Below are 24872 nucleotides of genomic sequence, written 5' to 3'. Positions count from 1 at the left end.
CACATGAGAAATGAGAATGGATTGTCCAAGTAGTAGAAAACCCCTTTAACTCCTTGATTAGTTTATCACCTTAAATCCAGAACCCCAACTCCCTCTGCATATGCCAAAAAGTACCTAACAAACATCTTCTTGGCTTGAGTGATGTGAATAATGCGTCCTCTGCCATCCACAGGTCACTGTGAATCTTGTACCTACACAGGGCCTATGCAGGCACTGTATTCTACCCTACCAAGGGTAGAGCAAAGTCCTATAAATGCGCTGGTGCCTGTTAACCCTTAAGTGAAGTCTGTTTCGGCAACAGAGTGAAATTGCCATGCACCAAGTAGATGGGCAGACTTTTTACCTTTGAATATATACCAGATCCTTGCTACAATTTCCCAAAAAAAGCCAAAAGGGTACACTATAAAATTAACTAGAAAATCATTCTACATACAGTGAAGGAATTATTTGATCCCTTGCTGATTTTGTAAGTTTGCCCACTGACAAAGACTTGAATTGTCTATAATTTTAAGGGTAGGTTAATTTTAACAGTGAGCGATCGAATATCAAAAATAAAATCCAGATACTCACATTGTATAAATTATATAAAATTATTTGCATTTTGCAAAGAGAAATAAAGTATTTGATCCCCTACCAACCATTAAGAGTTCTGGCTCTTACAGACCACTTAGACGCTCCTAATCAACTTGTTACCTGCATTAAAGACAGCTGTCTTAATTGCCAACTGTATAAAAGACTCTTGTCCACAGACTCAATTAATCAGTCAGACTCTAACCTCTACAACATGGGCAAGACCAAAGAGCTTTCTAAGGATGTCAGGGACAAGATCATAGACATGCACAAGGCTAAAATGGGCTACAAAATCATAAGACACTGGGTGAGAAGGAGACAACTGTTGGTGTAATAGTAAGAAATACAAAATGAGTGTCATTAATCAGGGCCACCATGCAAAATCCCATCTCGTGTGGTATCCATGATCATGAGGAAGGTGAGAGATCAGCCTAAAACTATATAGGGGGCACTTTTTAATGATCTCAAGGTAGCTGGGACCACTGCCACCAAGAAAAAGATTGGTAACACATTATGCTATAATGGCTTAAAATCCTCCAGTGCCCGCAAAGTCCCACTGTTCAAGAAAGCCCATGTGCAGACCCGTCTGAAGTTTTCCACTGAACACCTGGATGATTCTGAAAGTTATTGGGAGAAAGTCCTGTGGTCAGATGAGACAAAAAAATTGAGCTCTTTGGCCTTAACTCAACGTGTTTGGTGGAAGAGAAATGCTGCCTACGACCCAAAGGACACCATCCCCACTGTCAAGCATGGAGGTGGAAACATTATGTTTTGGGAGTGGTTTTCTGCTAAGGGCACGGGACTACTTCACCGCATCAATGGGACAATGGATGGAGCCATGTATTGTAAAATCCTGAGTGACTACCTCCTTCCCTCCATCAGAACATTAAAAATGGGCCATGGCTGGGTCTTCCAGCATGACAATGACCCAAAACATACAGCCAAGGCAACTTAGCCTAGCCAGTCTCCAGACCTTAATCCCATAGAAAACTTATGGAGGGAGCTGAAGCTCCAAGTTGCCAAGCGACAGCCTCAAAATCTTAATGATTTAGAGATGATCTACAAAGAGGAGTGGACCAAAATTCCTCCCGACATGTGCAGAAACCTCATCATCAACTAAAAAAAACGTCTGACTGCTGTGCTTGCCATCAAGGGTTTTGCCACCAAGTATTAAGTCTTGTTTGCCAGAGAGATCAAATACTTATTTTTCTCAGCAAAATGTGAATACATTTATATAAATTAGACAATGTGATTTTCTGGATTTTATTTTGGATATTCTCTCACTGTTAAAATTAATCTAGCCTTAAAACTATAGACTCTTCATGTCTTTGTCAGTGGGAAAACTTGAAAAATCCAAAATCAGCAAGGGGTCAAATAATTATTTCCTTCACTGTATGCATGAAACCAAAACTAGGTCATAAAAATATGACGTTTTAGTCCAATAAATTGTATATTTAAATTTTTTACATATGCACTCTCAGTATTTCTTATAATTCTAGGAGGACTATGGTCTACACTCCCATCATCTTGCTGCAATAGGATGGGATTACCACCCAGCCCTAATTCCTTGTTCATGCTTATGTCCAATGCTACTATCTACTCTGAACAGCATTGTCCCGAGCCATGCAGACAATGTATTGACAGTTAAGGTACCATCACACATAAGGAGATCGCTAGCGAGATCGCAGCGGAGTCACGGTTTCCGTGACGCAGTAGCGATCCCGTTAGCGATCTTGTTATGTGTGACACTTACCAGCGATCAGGCCCCTGCTGTGAGATCTCTAGTCATTGCAGAATGGTCCAGACCATTTTCTTCAAAGGTGATGTCCTGCTGGGCAGGACACATCGCTGTGTTTGACACTGTGTGTCAGGGTCACAGTGACTGCTGAAATCATTATACAGGTCGCTACTGCGACCTGTATCGTTCCTCCATTGCTGGTAAGATCTGACTGTGTGACATCTCACCTGCGACCTCCCAGCGATCCCTATCAGGTCGCATCGTTTTCGGGATCGCTGGTAAGTCGTTGTGTGTGACGGGGCCTTTAGATTGGACGGCTCCCTGCCTGCTCTGCAGAACTATTCATCTTGATGTATATTCACAAAGGTGGCGGGGCTGGTGGCACATGCAATTCATACGTCTTAAAAAGGTGGTCATAAAGACAAAAGGCGACTGTTATTTGCACACGCGTGACCACTGGAGTGGTGTACAATGAGGTCTGGAACAAATAATAATGTAAAAACAAATGTAAATAGTATCAATGAGCTACGAAGACCCCCTATTGCAAAAATGAGGACAAAACTAGTTCAATAAGTGTAAGAATGTATTTATATATGCACATAAAAAAAGAAAAACGGAACAAAATTTAATTCAGGCTGCTGTATGTTACACATCACTTTTTGACATCCATTTATCCTCATTACTAGGGAGGTATTCAATATACTGTCCATGTATATTAGTGTACGATAAACATACAGGTTTTACAATGGTATGCTATGGGGCAGACAGAGGAGTAGGTTCGCTGTATACATCCTGACACGTGATGTGAGCATAGCCTACATATATTACATATATGAATCTTTCCCATTTTTCTATATAAAGGATACGAGTGTTTTATAGGAACACTCATTTTTTTCCTCAGTCTATATACAGGTAAATGATCCATATACAAAGCTAAAAATAAAAAAAAACTGTATCTAAGGACTGCCGACCAAAAAAGAACTGTACAATCTTCTTTTTCAGCATGAGGGGTTTTATTCACATGGCAGATTTGTGGCAGACATTTGAGTGGAGGAGGTTCTGAGCCATTTCTGCAGCATGTACTTGGATATGGGATAGCCTCATTCAGATTTCTGCCACCTATAATTCTACCTTTCTGATTAAATCAAAAGGATATAACTTTTTTTTTAACATACAAGGCGTAACTGAAAACCTCCCACACCAAAACATAATGTAAGAAAATAATACTTCAGCCTACGAAATCTCAGAAAAGCAACCACGTGCAAGGAAACAGAAAGACAGAATCATAAAGTAAAAAGTCTAAAATAAATGTACAGATAACGTCCAAGGTCCTGATTCATCACAGCCGTTTTGTCCAGATTCTGGAGGAAATTGCTTTGAAAAGTCACAAAATGTGGGTGCATAAAAAAAGTGTGACTTTTGTTGTTTTTACGCCACTTTTCATAACTCTGGCAGAACAGGCGTAGTTGGAGCTGGACGGGGCATTATGCCATAGCTCATCTAACGCCTGACGAGCTGTTTCCTATACTAAAAATCTCACTCCAGTCCCTGCAAATTAAGGGCCTAATGTCTAATTTATAAATTCTAGTAATATTTTCTTCTTGGGATACTATAAAGAAGGGAATTTTGTTTACTTACCGTAAATTCCTTTTCTTCTAGCTCCAATTGGGAGACCCAGACAATTGGGTGTATAGCTACTGCCTCCGGAGGCCACACAAAGCATTACACTTAAGAGTGTAAACCCCTCCCCTCTGCTATACACCCTCCCGTGCATCACGGGCTCCTCAGTTTTGGTGCAAAAGCAGGAAGGAGGAAACTTATAAATTGGTCTAAGGTAAATTCAATCCGAAGGATGTTCGGAGAACTGAAACCATGACCAAGAACAGTTCAATCTGAACAACATGTGTACACAAAAGAACAAACAGCCCGAAGGGAACAGGGGCGGGTGCTGGGTCTCCCAATTGGAGCTAGAAGAAAAGGAATTTACGGTAAGTAAACAAAATTCCCTTCTTCTTTGTTGCTCCATTGGGAGACCCAGACAATTGGGACGTCCAAAAGCAGTCCCTGGGTGGGTAAAAGAATACCTCGGTAAAAGAGCCGTAAAACGGCTCCTTCCTACAGGTGGGCAACCGCCGCCTGAAGGACTCGCCTACCTAAGCTGGCATCTGCCGAGCGTAGGTATGCACTAGATAGTGCTCCTTGAAGCGTGCAGACTCAACCAGGTAGTCGCCTGACACACCTGCTGAGCCGTAGCCTGGTGCAGCAACTCCCAGGACGCACCCACGGCTCTGGGAGAATGAGCCTTCAGCCTTGAAGGAACCAGAAACCCAGCAGAACGGTAGGCTTCAAGAATTGGTTCCTTGATCCACCGAGCCAAGTTGACTTGTGAGCTTGCGACCCTTTACTCTGGCCAGCGACAAGGACAAGAGCGCATCCGAGCGGCGCAGGAGCGCCGTACGAGAAATGTAAAGTCTGAGTGCTCTCACCAGACCTAACAAGTGCAAATCCTTTTCACCTTGGTGAACCGGATGAGAACAAAAGGAAGGTAAGAAGGTATCCTGATTGAGATGAACAGAGGATACCACCTTCGGGAGAGATTCCAGAACCGAGCGCAGAACCAGCTTGTCCTGGTGAAACACCAGGAAGGGGGACTTGCATGACAGCGCTGCTATGTCAGACACTCTGCGGAGTGACGTGACTGCACTAGGAAGACCACCTTCTGCGAAAGGCGTGAAAGAGAATATCCCTCACTGGCTCGAAGGGTGGTTTCTGATCCCAGGGTACCAGCCGACGCTTGTAAGGAGGGACTATGTGGCAAACCCCCTGCAGGAACGTGCGTACCTGAGGGAGTTTGGCTGGACGCTTTTGAAAAAAACACAGAAAGCGCCGAAACTTGTCCCTTAAGGGAACCGAGAGACAACCCCCTTTTCCATTCCGGATTGAAGGAAGGACAGAAAGTGGGCAAGGCGAATGGCCAGAGAGTAAAACTCTGATCAGAGCACCAGGAAAAGAAGATCTTCCACGTCCTGTGGTAGATCTTGGCGGACGTTGGTTTCCTGGCCTGTCTCATAGTGGCAATGACCTCTTGAGATAACCCTGAAGACGCTAGGATCCGGGACACAATGGCCACGCAGTCAGATTGAGGGCCGCCGAAATCAGATGGAAAAAACGGCCCTTGAGACAGCAAGTCTGGCCGGTCTAGTAGTGTCCACGGTTGGCCTACCGTGAGATGCCACAGATCCGGGTACCACGACCTCCTCGGCCAGTCTGGAGCGACGAGGATGGCGCGGTGGCTGTCGGATCTGATCCTGCGTAACTCTCTGGGCAGCGGTGCCAGAGGAGGAATACGCGAGTCAGGGAAACTGCGACCAATCCTGCACTAATGCGTCTGCCGCCAGAGCTCTGTGATCTTGAGAACGTGCCATGAATGCCGTGACTTTGTTGTTGTGCCGGGACGCCAATATGTCGACGTCCGGCTTCCCCCGGCGGCAACAAATCTCTTGAAACACGTCCGGTCGAAGAGACCATTCCCCTGCGTCCATGCCCTGGCGACTGAGAAATTCTGCTTCCCAGTTTTCTACGCTCGGGATGTGAACTGCGGAGATGGTGGAGGCTGTGGATTCCACCCACAGCAGAATCCGCCGGACCTGCTGGAAGGCTTGCCGACTGCTTGTGCCGCCTTGGTGGTTGATGTATGCCACCGCCTTGGCGTTGTCCGACTGAATTCGGATCTGCCTGCCTTCCAGCCATGGCTGGAACGCCTTTAGGGCTAGAACACTGCCCTTATCTCCAGAACATTGATCTGGGGGGAAGACTCTGCTGAGTCCATGTACCCTGAGCCCTGTGGCGGAGGAAGACTCCCTGACAGACTCGCGTCCGCCGTGACCACAGGCCAGGATGTGGGCAGGAAGGACTTTTTCCTTTGACAAGAGTGGGAAGAAGCCACCACTGAAGGGAGGCCATGGCTGCCCGAGAAGGAGCAACGTCCTTGTCGAGGGACGTCGATTTGCTGTCCCATTTGCGGAGAAAGTCCCATTAAAGTGGGCGCAGATGAATCAGCGCAAACGGAGCTGCGTCTATTGCTGCCACCAACTTCTCTAGGAAGTGCATGAGGCGCCTCCAAGGGTGTGACTGGGCTCGAAGGAACGATTGCACCCCTGTCTGTAGTGAACGCTGTTTGTCCAGCGGAAGCTTCACTATCGCTGAGAGAGTATGGAACTCCATGCCGAGATATGTCAGTGATTGGGCCGGTGTCAATTTTGACTTTAGGAAAAATTGATGAACCACCCGAATCTCTGGAGAGTCCCTAGAGCCATGTTCAGGCTGTGCTGGCATGCCACCCGAGAGGGGGCCTTGACCAGCAGATTGCCTGAGAGAGTAGGACCGCTACCACAGTTGTCATGACCTTGGTGAAGGCCCGTAGGGCTGTCACCAGGCCGAAAGTTAGTGCCACGAACTGAAGGTGTTCGTTCCCTATGTCGAAGCGCAGGAAGTGCTGATATCCTGATACAATCGGCACGTGGAGATAAGCATCCCTGATGTCGATTGATGCTAGGAAGCCTCCTTGGGCTATCAAAGGCGATGGCAAGCGGAGAGATTCCATCCGGAACCGTCAGGTTCTCTGTCCGTTGAGCAGTGTGAAGTCCAGAACGGGGCGGGGTGATCCGTCCTATCTGGTACCACGAACAAGCTGGAGTAAAAAGCCGCGACTACGTTCTTGAAGGGGAACGAGGATCGCAACTCCTCCTGCCTTCGGAGTGTTCACCGCCTGGAAACGTGCATCGGCTCGCTCGGGGGACGGAGATGCTGTGAGGCAACGAGTCGGAGGATGAGAACTGAGCTCTATCCTGTGACCGTAAGACAGAATGTCTCCTACATCGGTCTTGGACATGTGGGGACCACTCCCCTGACCTGGACCGCCATGCAGAAAAGGTTCTCTGTGCCCGGCGGAGGATGGAAATACCCTCGCCTGAGACGTCAAAGACGCTAATTGCGGAGCCCAGGATGACCGCATTGATCTGAGACAGAGCAGCTGAGATAGCCTGGAGTGCCCACCCCTGCAAAGGCCGGGGCAACGGACGCGCCTATGGCTTCATAGATGGATCCCATTAGGAGTGCTATCTGTCTGTCCGTGGCATTTTTGAGCGTGGACCCGCCAGCCACTGCTACTACTGATCTAGCCGCCAGTCCAGAGACTGGAGGGCACCTTATGACACTGAGCCGAAACGTTAACAACGTCAGAGAGGAAGGGGCAACGTGTGTTATAAGGCGTTCAGTAAAACGCTTGTCTGGGAAGGTGTGCTTCTGGACAGTATCTGTGCATTAGCTGGACTGGGACTGCGGTTCGTGCTGGAGTTTACCACGTAATAACTAGAGGCCACCCCTGGAACACGCTTCGTCGCAGACCGATAGAGGCCTGGGGGGATCCCGCAGTGCCCGGGCCTGTGTAAGGGGCCGGTCTGGACTGCAGACTCCTAGTCTCTTAGCCGACCATTTGTCCATAGCCTGAGACATGGATAGTGAAAATGACCCAGAGAGTTTCTCAGCAAAGCTGTAACTCTGTCCCTGCCGCCTGGACAGGGAACGCCGGCGAAGTTTTCATCATGCAAACTCTGTCGCTGTCATCTGTGCAGTGCCCATAATATAGGCGCACAAGAGGTTAAAATAAGCCAGTGTCATGGCACCCTTACTCTTTAAGAGCAGACAACAGCCTGTCGTCCGCAGAGTAATCAGTGAGGGTATACCGCCAAAAACAAATAATGCTGCCGAACAGTGAAATCATATACCATATAAATAAACACATATATATATATATATATACACTGCGGCACCAAGGGGGGGACAACACCCTAGGAAGACCACCTTTGAAAAAACTGGTGCCCCCCAGTGCTCAGTGAGGGGGAAGGAGGATAGCAACGTATGCTCCAGCCCTCCCCACGTTATGATGCAGGGCTCTGTCTGCGGGAATCCGGTGGTCTATAGTGATCAGTGAGGGGGGGCGGAGGACAGCGAGGTGTGCTCCAGCCCTCACTGTCGGCAACATACCGACCATCCCGCCCTTCTCCCTGACTGGCAGTCTCAGGGGCGGGAGTTTAACACACTAGGCCGCAAAAACCGGGGACTAAAGTGCAAACCGCGGCCGGCAAACAGGCACGGTCGGCGCGGTAGTCCCAGATAAAAAATGCACACCGCAGTCGCAGCTGCGTCTGAGGCCAAGGTGCTTCATGCACCGTGCCAACGGGGACACAGAGTACCTGTAGCTGCAGGGTGTCCCTGACGATACTCCGTCTCCTGCCCGGCAGGGGCTGCGGATGTGACTTGTAGCCATCAGATTCTCTGCCCCGGGTCTCCCTCAGCTGCAGCCAGAAGTTGCTGAAAAACATGGCTGACGGCGTTCTCTGAGGAGGGAGGCGTGGGCGTAGTCACAAAAAAGTGCGGGAATCTGGAGCCTCAGCGTGGGTAGTGAGGGGGGCGGAGGACAGCTCAATGTACTACAGCCCTCACTGTCGGCGTCATACCGACCGTCCCGCCCTTTTCCCTGACTGGCAGGTCTGGGGGCGGGAGACTCCCATACTAGGCCGACCTCAGTGCTGACTTCACGTACAGCGTCCCGCCCTTCCCCTGACTGACAGGCCTGGGGGCGGGAAAAGAGTGAGACTAGGCCGCAAAAGCCGGGGACTAAAGTTATAAGCGCGGCCGGCGTATAAGCCCGGTCGGCGCGGTAGTCCCCGGCGCACTAACAGTCCCAGCCGCGCCGCAGTGTAAAAATGGCAGCGGCGGTCAGCGCGGTAGTCCCCATAAACTAACACACCCAGCCACGCTGCAGTGTGTGATGGCACAAGCGCGGTCAGCGCTGCGGTCCCCGGCGCACTAACACACCCAGCAATGCTGGAGTGTTTCTGTGCGCGGTCCCCACGGGGACACAGAGTACCTTAAAGTAGCAGGGCCCTGTCCCTGACGATACTCGGCTCCTTATCCAGCAGAGTCCCCAGGGGCTGTGGATGGAGCACGGTCTCAGTGCCTGGAGACCGATTAGGATCCCACTTCACCCAGAGCCCTAAAGGGGATGGGGAAGGAAAACAGCATGTGGGCTCCAGCCTCCGTACCCGCAATGGATACCTCAACCTTAACAACACCGCCGACAAGAGTGGGGTGAGAAGGGAGCATGCTGGGGGCCCTGTTATGGGCCCTCTTTTCTTCCATCCGACATAGTCAGCAGCTGCTGCTGACTAATCTGTGGAGCTATGCGTGCATGTGTGCCTCCTTCGCACAAAGCTTAAAAACTGAGGAGCCCGTGATGCACGGGAGGGTGTATAGCAGAGGGGAGGGGTTTACACTTTTAAGTGTAATGCTTTGTGTGGCCTCCGGAGGCAGTAGCTATACACCCAATTGTCTGGGTCTCCCAATGGAGCGACAAAGAAATCTAGTTTATTCTGAACTTATACTTCTCATAGCTCCCCCGGAAGAAGGCATAAGATCGAAGCCTATAGGTCGGGGTTTCCTGGATCCTCACTCCACGACTCAGGTATATGATATATCCTTTTTGTAAAGTGTTTTGCTGACTCAATTGTGTCCCTTTGGGTACCACCTATATCTTTCTGATTTCGGACACTTGGTCCTTGGGGCATGCACCATGGCAGCCATTTATATATCTAATTGTTTGTGTGGTATCCGTTGGGACACTCATGTGTGGTGTTTTTGTGCAGCTACCTCTTCTCATACCTTTGTACTATTGGTCACTGAGCTGTGGAGTGAGTGCGCCACCTGCTGGTCCTCTCACCTAAATCCTCTTTTTTAATCTTTTTATACATGTTTGTCTTAATTGATTAATGTAATACTTATATATATTTTCATGACTTGCCGTTGTACAGGTTTTTCTTTTTTCTGCAGCTAGGATATAGAGAGACTGATTTTTGTCTAAGATTTATGAAAAAATGGCGCTGTTGATTATGGCATCTTTCTGACATTACATTTCAGCATAAATACATTAAAAAGGCAAGAGCTGCACCACCAGACAGCCAAAAGATGGAGCTTTGCAGTTTCCGGAGAGGTTAAATGACAATAGAAAAACATGGCTGCTCCTTTCTAAGACTGCTCCACTCTGATCCACGCGCTGTATGCGGTAATACGTCACAGTTCCATTAAGTTTAGCTGCAATACCATACTTCATAGTGAAATGGGGCATTGTTTTGGGAAGAAAGGCAGTTTTTAAAATCCTCATGCAACCCATATGCTTCCACCTGACAGGTAACACCCAACACCTGCGATCCACCATGTAATGCACAAACAATGGGAATGAAGATACCTAAAAAATGCTATTGCATAGATTACGTCTCACCTCCTCACACAAAATAAGTTGAGTGTAGTATTGCCCCAGAGCTGCAACACTACACTCAACCCATAGACTGGTGTGGTGCAGTTTTTGGAAAAAGCGACATATTTTGAACCTCCTTTATTGAGTAGGTCAGTAATGAAGCTGCTGTCCACAATGGTTTCTTAACCCTTAGAGCCCCCGGGCATTTTGTATTTTTCCGTTTTGTTTTTTTCGTCTTTCTTCCGAGAGCCGTAACTTTTATATTTTTCTGTCAATCTTGCCATATGAGGGCTTATTTTTAGCGGGACGAGTTGTACTTTTAAATGAAACCATAAGTTTTACCATATAGTATACTGGAAAACGGCAAAAAAATTCCAAGTGCGGAAAAATTGCAAAAAAAGTGTGATCGTACAATAGTTTTTGGGATATTTTATTCACAGTGTTCACTATATGGTAAAACTGATGTGTGGGTGTGATGCCTGAAGTCCGTGCGAGTTTGTAGACACCAAACATGAATAGGTTTACTTGTATTTAAGGGGTTAAAAAAATTCACAAGCTTGTCCAAAAAAAAAAGTGGCGCACGTTTTGCGCCATTTTCCAAAACCCATAGCGTTCTCATTTTTCGGGATCTATGGCTCAGGGACAGCTTATTTTTTGCGTCTCGAGCTGACGTTTTTAACGGTACCATTTTTGCGCAGATGCTACGTTTTGATCGCCTGTTATTGCATTTTGCGCAAAATTTGCGGCGACCAGAAAACATAATTTTGGCATTTGGAATTTTTTTGCCGCTACACCATTTACTGATCAGATTAATTGATTTTATATTTTGATAGATCGGGCATTTCTGAACGCGGCAATTTCAAATATGTGTATATTTTTTATTTTTTTTAACCCTTTAATTTTCAATGGGGTGAAATGGAGGCGATTTGAACTTTTAGGTTTTTTTTATTTTTTTTTTAACTTTTTTTTTTTCATTTTACTAGTCCCCCTAGGGGGCTATAGCGATCAGCAATCCGATCGCTCTGCCCTATCTGCTGATCACAGCCACAGAGCTGAGAATTGCAGATTTGGTGCTTGGGCTGTGTGCACATGTTGCGTTTTTTACCGCGGAAACGCTGCGTTTTGAACCGCAGCGTTTCAGTGGCAAATTGCATGCGTTCAGCTTTCCCAGCAAAGTGTATGGGAAAGCTGAAAAATCAGTGCACACGCTGCGTTTCTTTCCGCAGCGTTTTGGATGCCAAAAATCGGTGCGGAAAGAAAAGCAGCATGTCACTTCTTTTGTGCGTTGTGGCTGCGTTCTCCCCCCATTGAAATCAATGATGTGGGGTCAGAACGCAGCTACGCCGCAGTGACCTGCTTTTTTGTTGCGGTCCGCGGCCTTTGTCGGCACGCGAGAACGCAGGCATTAACCTGGAAGTGAGGTCAAGAGGTTTCCTGTTGACCTCACTTCCTGGCAAAGCCCCCGGTGTCACCAAAGTGCCCGCCCCGACCCCCGACCCCCCCTCCCGAAAATCCAACATGGCCGCGCGCACAGTAGCGCACCGGCCGCCCTGCTCCTATGATTTCTGTCGCATGTGCAATAACACATGCGACAGAAAAATGCCCCCCAGGCCCTGCCCGTTCACCCCAATTCCCCCCGGTGTCATACATACCTGTCCGGTCGCAGCGCTGATCCCCCGCGGCCCCCTCCTCCTTCACAGTGCACGCTGCCGGTCACATGAGCAGAGCAGCTGACAGCCAGCACTGTGTTCAGTGTGAGCTGTGCTGGCTGCTCGGCAGTCTGCAGCTGTGACCCGGGGAGAGTGGGTGCAGATTTTTGCACCCACTCTCCTCAAATGGAGGGTCTGCCCTCCTAGAAAATGGGGGATACGTTCCCTGAACGTGCCCCCATATTCTAGAAGGTCCAGAGGAGACGTGGGACATCCAAATGGATTTCTGCGGACCCATTTTTTTTATTAAATTGGAGAACAAGGGAATGATTTGGGGAGTGTTTTTTCTAATAAAAAATTTTTTGTTGTCTTTTTTTGCTTTTGTTTACTGTCAATTAGTTATGTCGGGTGTCTGATAGACGCCGTGACATCACTAATTGCTGGGCTTGATGCCAGGTGACATTACACATCTGGTATCAACCCCATTTATTACCCCGTTAGCCAACGCACCAGGGCGCGGGATGAGTTGGGGCGAAGCGCCAGGATTGGCGCATCTAATGGATGCGCCACTTCTGGGGCGGCTGCGGCCTGCTATTTTTAGGCTGGGAAGAGTCCAATAACCATGGCTCTTCCCACCCTGAGAATACCAGACCTCAGCTGTCAGCTTCACCTTGGCTGGTGATCTAATTTGGGGGGACCCCATGTTATTTTTTTTTTATTATTTTTATTTATAAATAAAAAAAAAACACCTGGGGAGCCCTCCAAATTGATCACCAGACAAGATGAAGCTGCCAGCTGTGGTTTGCAGGCTACAGCTGTCTGCTTTACCCTGACTGGCTATCAAAAATAGGGGGGACCCCACGCCATTTTGTTTTTTTGTTTTTGTGATAAAAACTAGGCTAGGCACTCTTTAGTGCCACATGAAAGGTACTAAAGGTGCCAGCTTAGAATATGCAGGGGGGGGTGGGACGTTGTATATATATTTGACCTCCATTGACGCTTTTTAGGCTGGATGCCCACAATCGGGGTTTGCAGCGTTTTGGGCGCTGAGTGTTTTCCCTGCGTCCATAACGGTGCGTTGTGCAGTAGAAGCACAGTGGAAGGATTTTTAGAAATCTCATGCCCACTGTGCTTCTTTTCTCCGCAGCATAAACTGACCGGTGGCGTGGCTTCCTGAGCCTCAGCATGTCAATTTATGCTGCGGAGACGAGAGTGTTCTCTGCAGGTAGCATAGAGCTCCACAGCAGCCTGAACCCAAATCGTGGGCATGGGCAGCTGCAGGAAGGCTGACACTGTGTACTAGATGCCGTGTCGCTGGATCATGGCCACATAGCCTTAGGCCTGTTTCACACGTCAGTGATTCTGGGACGTTTGTGCTTTTTTTTTAAACGTACCAGAATCACTGACATACGCAGACCCATTATAATGAATGGGTCTGCTCACACGTCAGTGATTTTACACTGCACGTGTCTCCGTGCGGCGTACCCGCGTGTGCGTGATTGCCGCACGGAGACATGTCCATTTTTTTCTGGCATCACTGATGTTCCACGGACCACGCAGTGGTGTGGTCCGTGAAACACGTGCCAGAAAAAAAGTGCTTTTAAAATAAAAATCATTTTTACTCACCCGGCGTCCAGCGATGTCCTCTGCAGCCCGTGCAGCCTGCTGCTTCTGAGCCGGCTCATTATTGTCGCGCATATTCATGATGTGCGACACAGCCGACCCGGAAGCAGCTGCTACGGGGGTCAGCGCCGGACGGATGCTGCACCGCGGGAGCGATCAGCACCATGGAGAGCGGGAGCGGGCACAGGTGAGTGAATCTCTAAGTGCAATCACGGGCCACGGAGAACGGAGCCCGGATTGCACTTAGACAACCCATGTGTGCTGTGATTCACGGCACACGCAGGGACATGTGCGTGTTTTACACGCCAGTGAAAAACGTCACTGTTTTTCACTGACGTGTGAAACGGGCCTAAAAGGGAGAATATTGTTGCTACAGCAACATTTTGGGTGAAGTAGCTGTGGATTCAAAATGCTTAATATACTCCTGAATAAAATCCTTGAGGGGTGCAGATTCCAAAATGGGGTCACTTGTGGGGGTTTTCTGACGTATAGGTACCCAAGGGGCTCTGCTAATGTGACATGGTGCGCGAAATTTATTTCAACTTTTCCAAAATTCAAATGGTGCTCCTTCCATTCCAAGCCCTCCCATTTATCCAAACAGAATGTGGAGAAGGAAATGACATCACAGGTTTTTTTTCCAAAGGTCTGTGTTCAACCAACTTTATTAACACTGACAAGTCTTAAAAAACGCACCTAAAAAAACGCATGAAAAACGCATGAAAAACGCATGAAAAACGCATGAAAAACGCATGCGTTTTCGATGCGTTGTTTCTCAAAAAGCATTGTTTACAATTCTCCCCTCTGCCAGAGGGTGCGTTTTTTTCCGCGCGGAAAAAAAAGCAACGTGTGCACATACCCTTCAATTCCGGCTGTATTACGGCATTGAGAGGAAGTGACTCATGTTAGCTAGAGGCGTCATCACATGGCCCTGTGCTACCATGGCAACCACCAAGTCACGTGATCATGTCACGTGACTTCCGATGGGGGCGGGGTAAGTCACTGTCATGGCGGCGCGCATATACATCTCGCTGCCATATTTTGGCAGCGAGATGTAAGGGGTTAATGGCCGCGGGTGGAAGCGATTCCACCAGCGACTAGGAGGCACACGTCAGCTGTTGAAAACAGCTGATATGTGCGCGGATCGCTGACGCCTGGCCACGGCAGGGGGCGGGGATTAACTGCACACGATCCATGACGTACCAAGTATGTCATGGGTCGTTAAGGGGTTAAAAGGATACATCCGAGACTTTAAACAACACAAAAAAAAAAGCCTAAACATTAAATAGGCAGGTAGCTCCTATCTACCTACCTACCTGTTGTGTTCGGCCCTGCTCACTGCCAGCACAGACCGCTCCTACCGGCAATACAGTGGCTTGATTAACAAAGCAGAGGTTTCTATTCCGCTCTGCACTGTAGACAAGGTGGGACAACCAAGCTCATGCTGATTGACAGCTGTCTCTTCACTGCCTAACTGGAAGAGCTGGCTCTCAATCAGCATGTTGTTGGCAGAGCAGATGAGAAGCCATCGCACTGGTGTCGTGACGTCATCGGAAGCTGCAGAGCCATCTGTGACAGTTAAGAACGGTGTTGGGCACAAAAGGCAGGTCGGTAGCAAGTATTTTTTGTACAGTCCAGGATATACCCTTTAAATTATTTTGCTTCGACAGATAAGACCATACAAGTTCTAGGCTTCATGATATATAGAAAAACACATGTAGAAAAAAATATCCATGATTCTTCGTCAATTATCAGTGCTGAGGCGAAAGCAGAGGGAAAGATTTCAGATTGTTTTCTACTAAGTTCTAAAATGAAAAGCAAATTCTCTTAACTATCAAATAAACAAAACTGGAAACAAAAAGGCATTTATTCACACCAAGCACTCACACAAAACTGAATCCAATAAGATCCCAAACATACAGTTAAAAAAATGTCCCAATTCATCCAGGCCTATTACTGGTCATTTAGTCTCTGACGTATATTTCGGGACTTGACATTTTCTAGCTTCCTTCTCTTGAAGACAGAGGCCCCCGCTGCAGAGTCACCAAGGGAAGTGATGGTTTTTTCTTTAAACTTCACTTTGGGCTCTTGGGGCACATCAGGAACAGAGATGTCAGGATTATCGTATTCCACATTCGGCAGCTCCAAATCCACATTCTCACTATTTGGAAAAAAGATCCAGTGGTCAATGCTAGCAAGTACTTACATACAGGAAATCTCACATATACACTGCTCAATGTAGTAAGATCACATTTAGTTAACATGCACCAAAGGTTTCAATATACACATAACATACATAAATGTGTAATATCCACAAGAAATGTAAAATGGGTCTTAAAATACGACCCTTAAACACAAAAATAAGTATGTGGATATGTATGTAAAATCCTAAAATAACTAGAACCTGAGGAGTAACCCATTTCATCAAATGAAAGTGCAACAGATATAAAGTATATATAATGCCAGTCTCTGAATAATGTGCAATCAAAAATGGCAGACAAAGTGCAATTGACCCATATAAATCATACAACGAAGAATGATAAAGAATTTGCATAGAATATACCAAAAATAGTGAATTGAAAGGAAATTATTATATATATATATATATATATATATATATATATATATATATATATATATATATATATACATATATATATATATATATATATATATATATATATATATATATATATATATATATATATATATATATATAGCACTGACTGATGTAACATGCTACTCAAATCATGTGCATAATATTGACAGCCAGTACTTAGCATAGGGTCCAGCACAAGCAAAGAGGCAGCTGGTTCCAGCTTTGATTTAGAACAGATGCAGCCAATATTCAGCATAAGGAGCAGTTTATCTTGTATGCCTACTAGCCAGGGACAGCTGTCCCGTGTCCCTACTAGCCAGGGACGGCTGTCCCGTGTCCCTACTAGCCAGGGACGGCTGTCCCGTGTCCCTACTAGCCAGGGACGGCTGTCCCGTGTCCCTACTAGCCAGGGACGGCTGTCCAGTGTCCCTACTAGCCAGGGACGGCTGTCCAGTGTCCCTACTAGCCAGGGACGGCTGTCCAGTGTCCCTACTAGCCAGGGACGGCTGTCCAGTGTCCCTACTAGCCAGGGACGGCTGTCCAGTGTCCCTACTAGCCAGGGACGGCTGTCCAGTGTCCCTACTAGCCAGGGACGGCTGTCCAGTGTCCCTACTAGCCAGGGACGGCTGTCCAGTGTCCCTACTAGCCAGGGACGGCTGTCCAGTGTCCCTACTAGCCAGGGACGGCTGTCCAGTGTCCCTACTAGCCAGGGACGGCTGTCCAGTGTCCCTACTAGCCAGGGACGGCTGTCCAGTGTCCCTACTAGCCAGGGACGGCTGTCCAGTGTCCCTACTAGCCAGGGACGGCTGTCCAGTGTCCCTACTAGCCAGGGACGGCTGTCCAGTGTCCCTACTAGCCAGGGACGGCTGTCCAGTGTCCCTACTAGCCAGGGACGGCTGTCCCATGTCCCTACTAGCCAGGGACGGCTGTCCCGTGTCCCTACTAGCCAGGGACGGCTGTCCAGTGTCCCTACTAGCCAGGGACGGTTGTCCAGTGTCCCTACTAGCCAGGGACGGCTGGCCAGTACCGGTCTATGAATTAAGAAATAACGTCTGGAACACCAATTCTGAGTCTGAACTGGGTGCAAAAACCTAAAAAATCTACACTATATGGAGAGAAGGTATGCACACCAGTGACTATGTAAGGGGAATATATGAAAAGCAGAAACTGCTGCGTGAATACTGACATGAATACTTTCGTTTGTGAACCCGGCCCCACCACACCTATTGCCAGTCCCCATTATGCACATATATAGCCTGGATCTCAGCTTCCCAACACGGTAGGTTTTTTAACTGCATGAGAGGACACACACAAGCTAGGGACCCCAACGTAGAGAAATACTTTGGCGTAGTGTTGGGGCTGTGTTATATTGATCAATTCAATAGCTAAATTTCTCTTTATTCATATGTTCATGGCAGTAATGCAGATTCCATTTTCATATTTTCACTCTTACATATAGCTATTGGATTTTTCATGTCAGTATTCACACAGCAGTTTCTGCTTTTCATATATTCCCCTTACATAGTCACTGGTGTGAATACCTTATCTCCATATAGCACCTGGCTATGAGCTTCTGTGAGCCACATGATATACCCAATGGTGTATTGATACCGGGTATATATTTCTTGAACTGTTTGGAAAGGACGACGGGGATGTGACTTTCTCCCCTATTTTCAGCTTTGATCCCCTGATCAACCCCAGGCACAAATGGGGGGAAACGTGTTGGGAGAAGGGCGAGGTCAAAGACACAACTGAGCGTTGCTGACATATGAATTGTCATTCTTTGCTGACATGCATGGCTCGAAAGTAGGCCAGGAGGCGCTACCAACAAATCGTAAAGTATCAAATGGGTGTACTTTTTGCCACCCACTTATTTATAGTCACCTGATATGATTCATGCCTCTTTCTAGGGATGCCTCTGGGAACAGGTTATCCTTGGAATAATGGAGTATGGTGCTCTATCTTGTATATGTGAACTGTAATCCCTGGATTGTAGACATTCAACCAGTGAGCTGTATATTATTTTGCATCTCTTTCTTTGCTAGTGAATTTAATGGGCGACAATCTAGGGTGCCTCGATCTCATGTTCAATTTCAATGGATCCAGTGAATTACTGGCGATACCAGTCCTGGGTAACTCTAAGGTGTCACCTAGTGTAAATACTGGTTGCAGTTGACTCCTTTGGGTAGCAACCGCTCTATTTATCTGTGTCTGTTGTATATGTATATTTTTTTTTGCACTTAGCACTTTATTCTGGTAATTTGGTGATGGCTATCTCCAAGTTAGTAAGGGATACAATAGGGGCAGCCGACATGGAATGGGGGCACCAAGAAAGTTAGGGTGCTTAAAGCCCCATTGCTAGGCAGGGACCAATTAAGGGTGAGTCATATCCCCTAGGGTCCAGCATCAGAATCTATTAGGTTTATTAACCATTAATCTGCACAGCCCCTATATACAATTACCCTTACACTTTCCATCCGGTGTATCTAACACTTTGTGCACATTGTGTGTTTCTGTTTGTATGAATATTACCTTTTAATTGATATAGAAATAAAGTATACAATTTTATTAAGAGTTTTTTTGTTTGGTTTAATAGTTGATACCCCTGATACTATATCCTTTTGGTCTTCTGTATCCCTACTACCCAGGGACGGCTGTCCTGTATTCATACTACCAAGTGATAGCTCTCTTATAGCCCTAGTACCTAGAGACAACTCTCTTATAGCCCTGCTACCCAGGGGAAGCTGTCATACAGCGCTAGTGCCCAGGGACAGCTGTGTTACAGCCCTACTACACAGGGATAGCTCTCCTATAGCCACAAATCACATTGTCTCAAGCGAAGCAGCAATAATATTGCACCATCCATGCAAAAACCGCCAACCTGTGAATCTTACCCCCAAAAAGGAGCAGTACAAATAAGAACCGTGAGAAAAAGGTAAGTGTATAAATATATAGAAGACACAAAGCATTGGAGCTTGCTGCAAACTGGTACAATAAGATACCCTTATACACCACCAAAGCACCAACAGTGACATGTTCGCATCAGAACTGGACCAAGAAGTTATAGGAGACAGTAGCCTGATATAAGAAATGTTTTCTATTACACCATAGGGATAGAGATGCTTAAGTGCGGTTGTATGACCTGGGAAGACATAGCACCAGGGTGCAAGCCTCCAGAGGCAGTGTGATGCTCAGGACAAATGTTCTGCTAAGAAGCCTTGGGTCCTGGCATTCAAGTGGAAGTTATATTGACATGTACCACGTACCACTTACCTAAACCTAGTTGGAGACCCAAGTACAACCATTAACGGGAACAGTGCTCTTGAAATGGCCATAACCATTCTTAAGCTAGGGTCACACGTAGCGACGCAGCAGCGATCACGACAACGATCTGACCTTATCAGGATCGATGCTGCGTCGTTACATGGTCGCTGGTGAGCTGTCAAACAGGCAGATCTCACCAGCAACCAGTGACCAGCCCCCAGCCAGCAGCGACGCGTGGAAGCGATGCTGCGCTTGGTAAGTAAGGTAAATATCGGGTAACCAAGCAAAATGCATCGCTGGTTACCCGATATTTATCTTGGTTACCAGCGCACACCGCTTAGCGCTGGCTCCCTGCACTCGTAGCCAGAGTACACATCGGGTTAATAAGCAAACCTTATTTACCCGATGTGTACTCCGGCTACGTGTGCAGGGAGCCGGCACTGGCAGTCTGAGAGCGGCGGACGCTAGTAACCAAGGTAAATGTCGGGTAACCAAGCAAAGCACTTCGCTTGGTTACCCGATGTTTACCTTGGTTACAGCTTACCGCAGGCTGCCAGAAGCCGGCTCCCTGCTCCCTACACATTCAGTTTGTTGCTCTCGCTGTCACACACAGCGATGTGCGCTTCACAGTGGGAGAGCAACGTCCAAAAAATGGTCCAGGACATTCAGCAACGACCGGCGACCTCACAGCAGGGGCCAGGTCGTTGCTGGATGTCACATACAGTGACAGCGCTAGCAAGGTCGCTGCTACATCACAGAAAATGGTGACTTAGCAGCGATGTTGTCGTCGCTGTCGTTGTGTGTGACATGACCATTAGTGGATTGTACTAGAAAAAACAAGACCAATACAAGAAGGTCCCAGATTGAAACTTACAGGACTTAAAGCTGTTTTGTGATATCTGATCTAAAGGTGTTGGCAATAAATCCTTTAATAGGTTTAATGGAGTCCATGCCTGGAAAGATCAGTGCTCACTAGGCAGGCACATCCACTGTTTCAATGTTATGGCTGATCAGTGTATTTCTAGTTTTCTTTCATTATCCAAAATGTTCTTTCCTATAAGCAATTACATAGCTGTTACATAGGATGGAAAAAAAAGCCCTAGCTCCCTCTAGTTCAGCCTTCCTCCACCAATTATACATTTGTCACTAAATCATTTATAACCAACAATGTTGTGTGTACTGAGGAAATCATCCAGCCCTTTTTTAAAAGCTGTTATAGTATCTGCCATTACTACCTCTTGTGTTAGAGCAGTCAGACTGTGGAATGCCCTAACTGTAAAGAACCCTTTCATATTTAGCTGCCGGTATCGCATTTCTTCCACTCGCAGTGAGTGTCCTCTGATCCTTAGTATTGTCTTTGGAAGGAATAATCGGATTTTTGTGTACTTTTGTGTACTCACCGTAAAATCGTTTTCTCTTAGCCATCATTGGGTGACACAGGACCATGGGTGTTGTGCTGCCCATCCATAGGAGGACACTAAGTAGATGCAAAAGCATAGCTCCTCCTCTGAAGTATACACCCCCTGGCCGGGCCAGGCAACCTCAGTTTTAGTACACAAGCAGTAGGAGAAAAAAAAAAAACCAGTAAAAACTTCTCAACAGAGGAACATGAGAAAAGAAGAGTCATAACCAAATAAGGTACTGAGAGAACCAAGGCCCAACAGGGCAACAGGGTGGGTGCTGTGTCACCCAATGATGGCTAAAAGAAAATGATTTTACGGTGAGTACACAAAAATCCGTTTTTCTCTGACGCCTCATTGGGTGACACAGGACCATGGGACGTCCTAAAGCAGTCCATGGATGAGAAACATAAAAGAAGACAACACAACCCAAGGACTAGGAACCAGTCCCAGACAGCTTGGAGCGCCTACTGAGAGAGGTGCTCTACTGCCGTTTGCAGAATTTTCCTACCCAGATTTGCCTCAGTTAAAACCTGGGTATGGACTCTGTAATGCTTTGAAAACGTATGTAGGCTAGACCAGGTCGCAGCCTTACACACCTGTTCCACTGAAGCCTGATGCCAAATGGACCACGAAGCGCCAACTGCTTGCGTGGAATGAACCTGCAGCCCACTAGGAATGGGCTTGAGTTACAAGCGGTAGACTTCCTGGATCGCAGAGCGAATCCAGCAAGCCAGCGTCGCCTTTGAAGCTGGCTGTCCCTTCTTAGGCCCCTCAGGAATGACGAACAAAGAGTCCGTTTTCCTAAAGGGGGCTGTCCTGGATATGTAATATCTGAGAGCTCTGACGAGGTCTAACAAATGCAGAGACCTTTCCACCCTATGAACCAGGTGTGGACAAAAGGAAGGCAGAACAATGTCCTCGTTCAAATGAAACGGGGTAAGAACCTTTGGAAGGAAATCCGGAAGGGAGCGCAGAACCACCTTGTCCTGGTGAAAGATCAGAAAAGGCTCGCGGCAAGAGAGTGCTTCTAGCTCCGAAACCCGTCTGATGGACGTAATTGCCACCAGGAATGTTACCTTCCAGGACAGAAGAGCAAGGGAGGATTCCTTGAGGGGTTCAAAGGGAGACTTCTGGAGACCGTCCAGAACGAGGTTGAGGTCCCATGGTTCCAGCGGCCGTTTGTACGGGGGAACTAGATGGGAAACGCCCTGGAGGAAGGTCTTGACTTGCGGTTTTTGAGCCAGGCGGCATTGGTAGAAGATTGGGAGCACTGAGACCTGCCCTTTAAGGGAACTGAGAGTCAACCCCGCTTGCAAGCCAGACTGTAGAAAGTCGAGAATTCTGGGGATGGCCAGAGGCATAGGCTGGACATTAGTTTCCCTGCACCATGAAGGGAAGATTTTCCACGTACGGTGGTAAATGCGGGATGAAGCAGGCTTTCGGGCGCTGAGCATGGTGGAAATAACCGCGGGGAGAATCCCGGCTCTTGTTAATACCCAGGTCTCAATGGCCATTCCGTCAGCTTCAGGGCTCTGGAGTTCTGATGGGAAATGGGCCCTTGGGTCAGCAAGTCTGGGATATCTGGAAGGCGCCACGGTGCGTCTGTGAGCATTTGTACTAATTCGGCGTACCAGGCGCGCCTGGGCCAGTCTGGTGCTATCAGTATCACCGGGACTCCCTCTGCCTTGATCTTCCTGATTACCCGCGGCAGCAGGGGTAGAGGCGGAAATATGTAAGGCAGGCGGAATTGGTGCCAGGAGCAGACTAGAGCATCCGCACCGATGGACTGTGGGTCGCGTGACCTGGCTATGAACGCGGGTACCTTTGCATTCAACCTTGAGGCCATTAGGTCCACGTCTGGTGTGCCCCAGCGAGTGCAGATGTGTAGAAACACATCTGGGTGGAGAGACCATTCTCCGGTGGCCAGGCCTTGGCGACTTAGAAAGTCTGCTGCCCAGTTCTCTTCCCCCGGTATGTGTACCGCTGATATCACTGATCCCGACGATTCGGCCCAGCTGAGGATCTTGTGGGCCTCGAGATAAGCCGCTTTGCTGCGGGTGCCCCCCTGCCGATTGATACAGGCTACAGCTGTCGCATTGTCCGATTGGACTCGAATCTGACGACCCGCTAGCAGAGGGCAGAACGATCTGAGCGTGAGGAAGATCACGCGGAGTTCCAGGATATTTATGGGTAGGAAAGACTCCTGGGGTCCTGGGGCGTCCAACGTCCTTGAGCAGTGTGGTGCTGGTACACTGCTCCCCAGCCTAGGAGGCTGGCGTCCGTGGTCAGGACCAGCCAGTTCACTGGGAGAAAAGATCTCCCCTTTGATAGGGATGAGGACCGAAGCCACCAGCGGAGTGCATACCTGAATGAAGGCGTCAGGTGAAGATGTCTGTCCAGGGAGAAGGGGCTCTTGTCCCAGGCCGCTAGAAGGGCTAGCTGCAGTGGACGGCGGTGCAGTTGAGCAAAGGGTACTGCTTCCATAGCTGCCACCATCCTGCCGAGCACTTTCATGCTGAATCGAATGGAGAGAGACGGAGGATGTAGAAGGCAGCGTACCGCTCGTTGAAGAGCAATCGCCTTGTTCTGAGGGAGAAGGATCAAGCCCCGACGGGTGTCCAGGGACATGTCCAGGAAGGTGATGGATCGTGATGGGATCAGGGATGATTTGTCCAGATTCACTAGCCACCCTAAGCGGGATAGGGTGTCCACAGTGATCTGTACGCTGGTTGAGCAGTCGCGGAAGGAGGGGGCCTTGATGAGGAGGTTGTCCAAGTAAGGGAGAACGACTACTCCCCTGGCGTGAAGGACGCTCATGGCGGCCGCCATGACTTTGGTGAAGACCCTTGGTGCGGTGGCAAGGCCGAAGGGTAGAGCTACGAATTGAAAGTGGGAGTCCTGAATTGCGAAGCGGAGGAACTTTTTCATGATCTGGGGCGATGAGTATGTGCAGGTACGCGTCCTTGATGTCTATGGAGGCAAGGAATTCCCCTTCGACCATGGATGCAATAATGGACCTTAGGGACTCCATTCTGAATCTCCGTACGTGCACATGTTTGTTTGTTTAGGTGTTTGAGGTCCAGGATGGGTCGAACTGACCCATCGTTTTTGGGGACCACAAAGAGGTTGGAATAAAAACCCTCAAACCTCTCGTCATCTGGGACAGGTATTATCACTCCTGCTGTTTGGAGCGAGTGGATTGCTGAGAAAAAAGCTTTGCGTCGTTTTCGAGTCTTTTGGGGGTTTGAGAGAAAGAACCGACTCGGGGGTCAGATCCGAAATTCTATGTGGTAACAGGAAGACACAAGGTCTCGCACCCATTTGTCAGAGGCGGCAGCCCAGATGTGATGAAAGAGCCGCAGTCGACCTCCTACAATGAGTGTGTCTTCCGGGGCGCCAAAGGAGTCATGAGGGGGGAAAACGTCGTGGCCGAGTCTCCCTAGTCCTGGACTGTTTCGGTCTAGGCTGCCATGACGAAGTGGGTTTCGGGGAGAGCTGAGAAGGTCGGTCCCTGCGTAGTCCGCGGCCGGTGGCGGGGACAGCACGGGATGTCGACCAACCAAATGAGTTCCGAAAGGAGCGGAACGAGGACTGTGGACGTCTGGTGAAGGACGTCCTGGACTTCAGCTGGGGGAGGGAGGTACTCTTTCCTCCCGTGGCATCAGAAATGAGAAACAAAACGATCTGGAAAAAAGGGAAGGCCCGTGAGAGACTT

At 48.1% G+C, this 24872-nt stretch overlaps 1 protein-coding gene across 2 annotated transcripts in view; it reads right to left on the bottom strand.

The window, feature by feature from the left end:
* Positions 1 to 15740: 15740 nt before the first annotated feature.
* WBP4 (WW domain binding protein 4) overlaps positions 15741 to 24872 on the bottom strand; it is a 129371-nt gene continuing 120239 nt past the window's right edge. For both annotated transcript variants that reach the window (XM_075336851.1, XM_075336852.1), the window contains one exon: positions 15741 to 16052. In XM_075336851.1, coding sequence (XP_075192966.1) covers positions 15845 to 16052 — 208 coding nt within the window. In that variant the 3' untranslated portion in view covers positions 15741 to 15844. The remainder of the gene's footprint in view (positions 16053 to 24872) is intronic.

The sequence above is a fragment of the Anomaloglossus baeobatrachus genome, chromosome 2 (assembly GCF_048569485.1).
Source record: "Anomaloglossus baeobatrachus isolate aAnoBae1 chromosome 2, aAnoBae1.hap1, whole genome shotgun sequence".
Lineage (NCBI taxonomy): Eukaryota > Metazoa > Chordata > Amphibia > Anura > Aromobatidae > Anomaloglossus > Anomaloglossus baeobatrachus.
The sequence above is the reverse complement of the archived record's forward strand: the minus strand, read 5'-3'. Positions and strand labels throughout refer to the sequence as shown.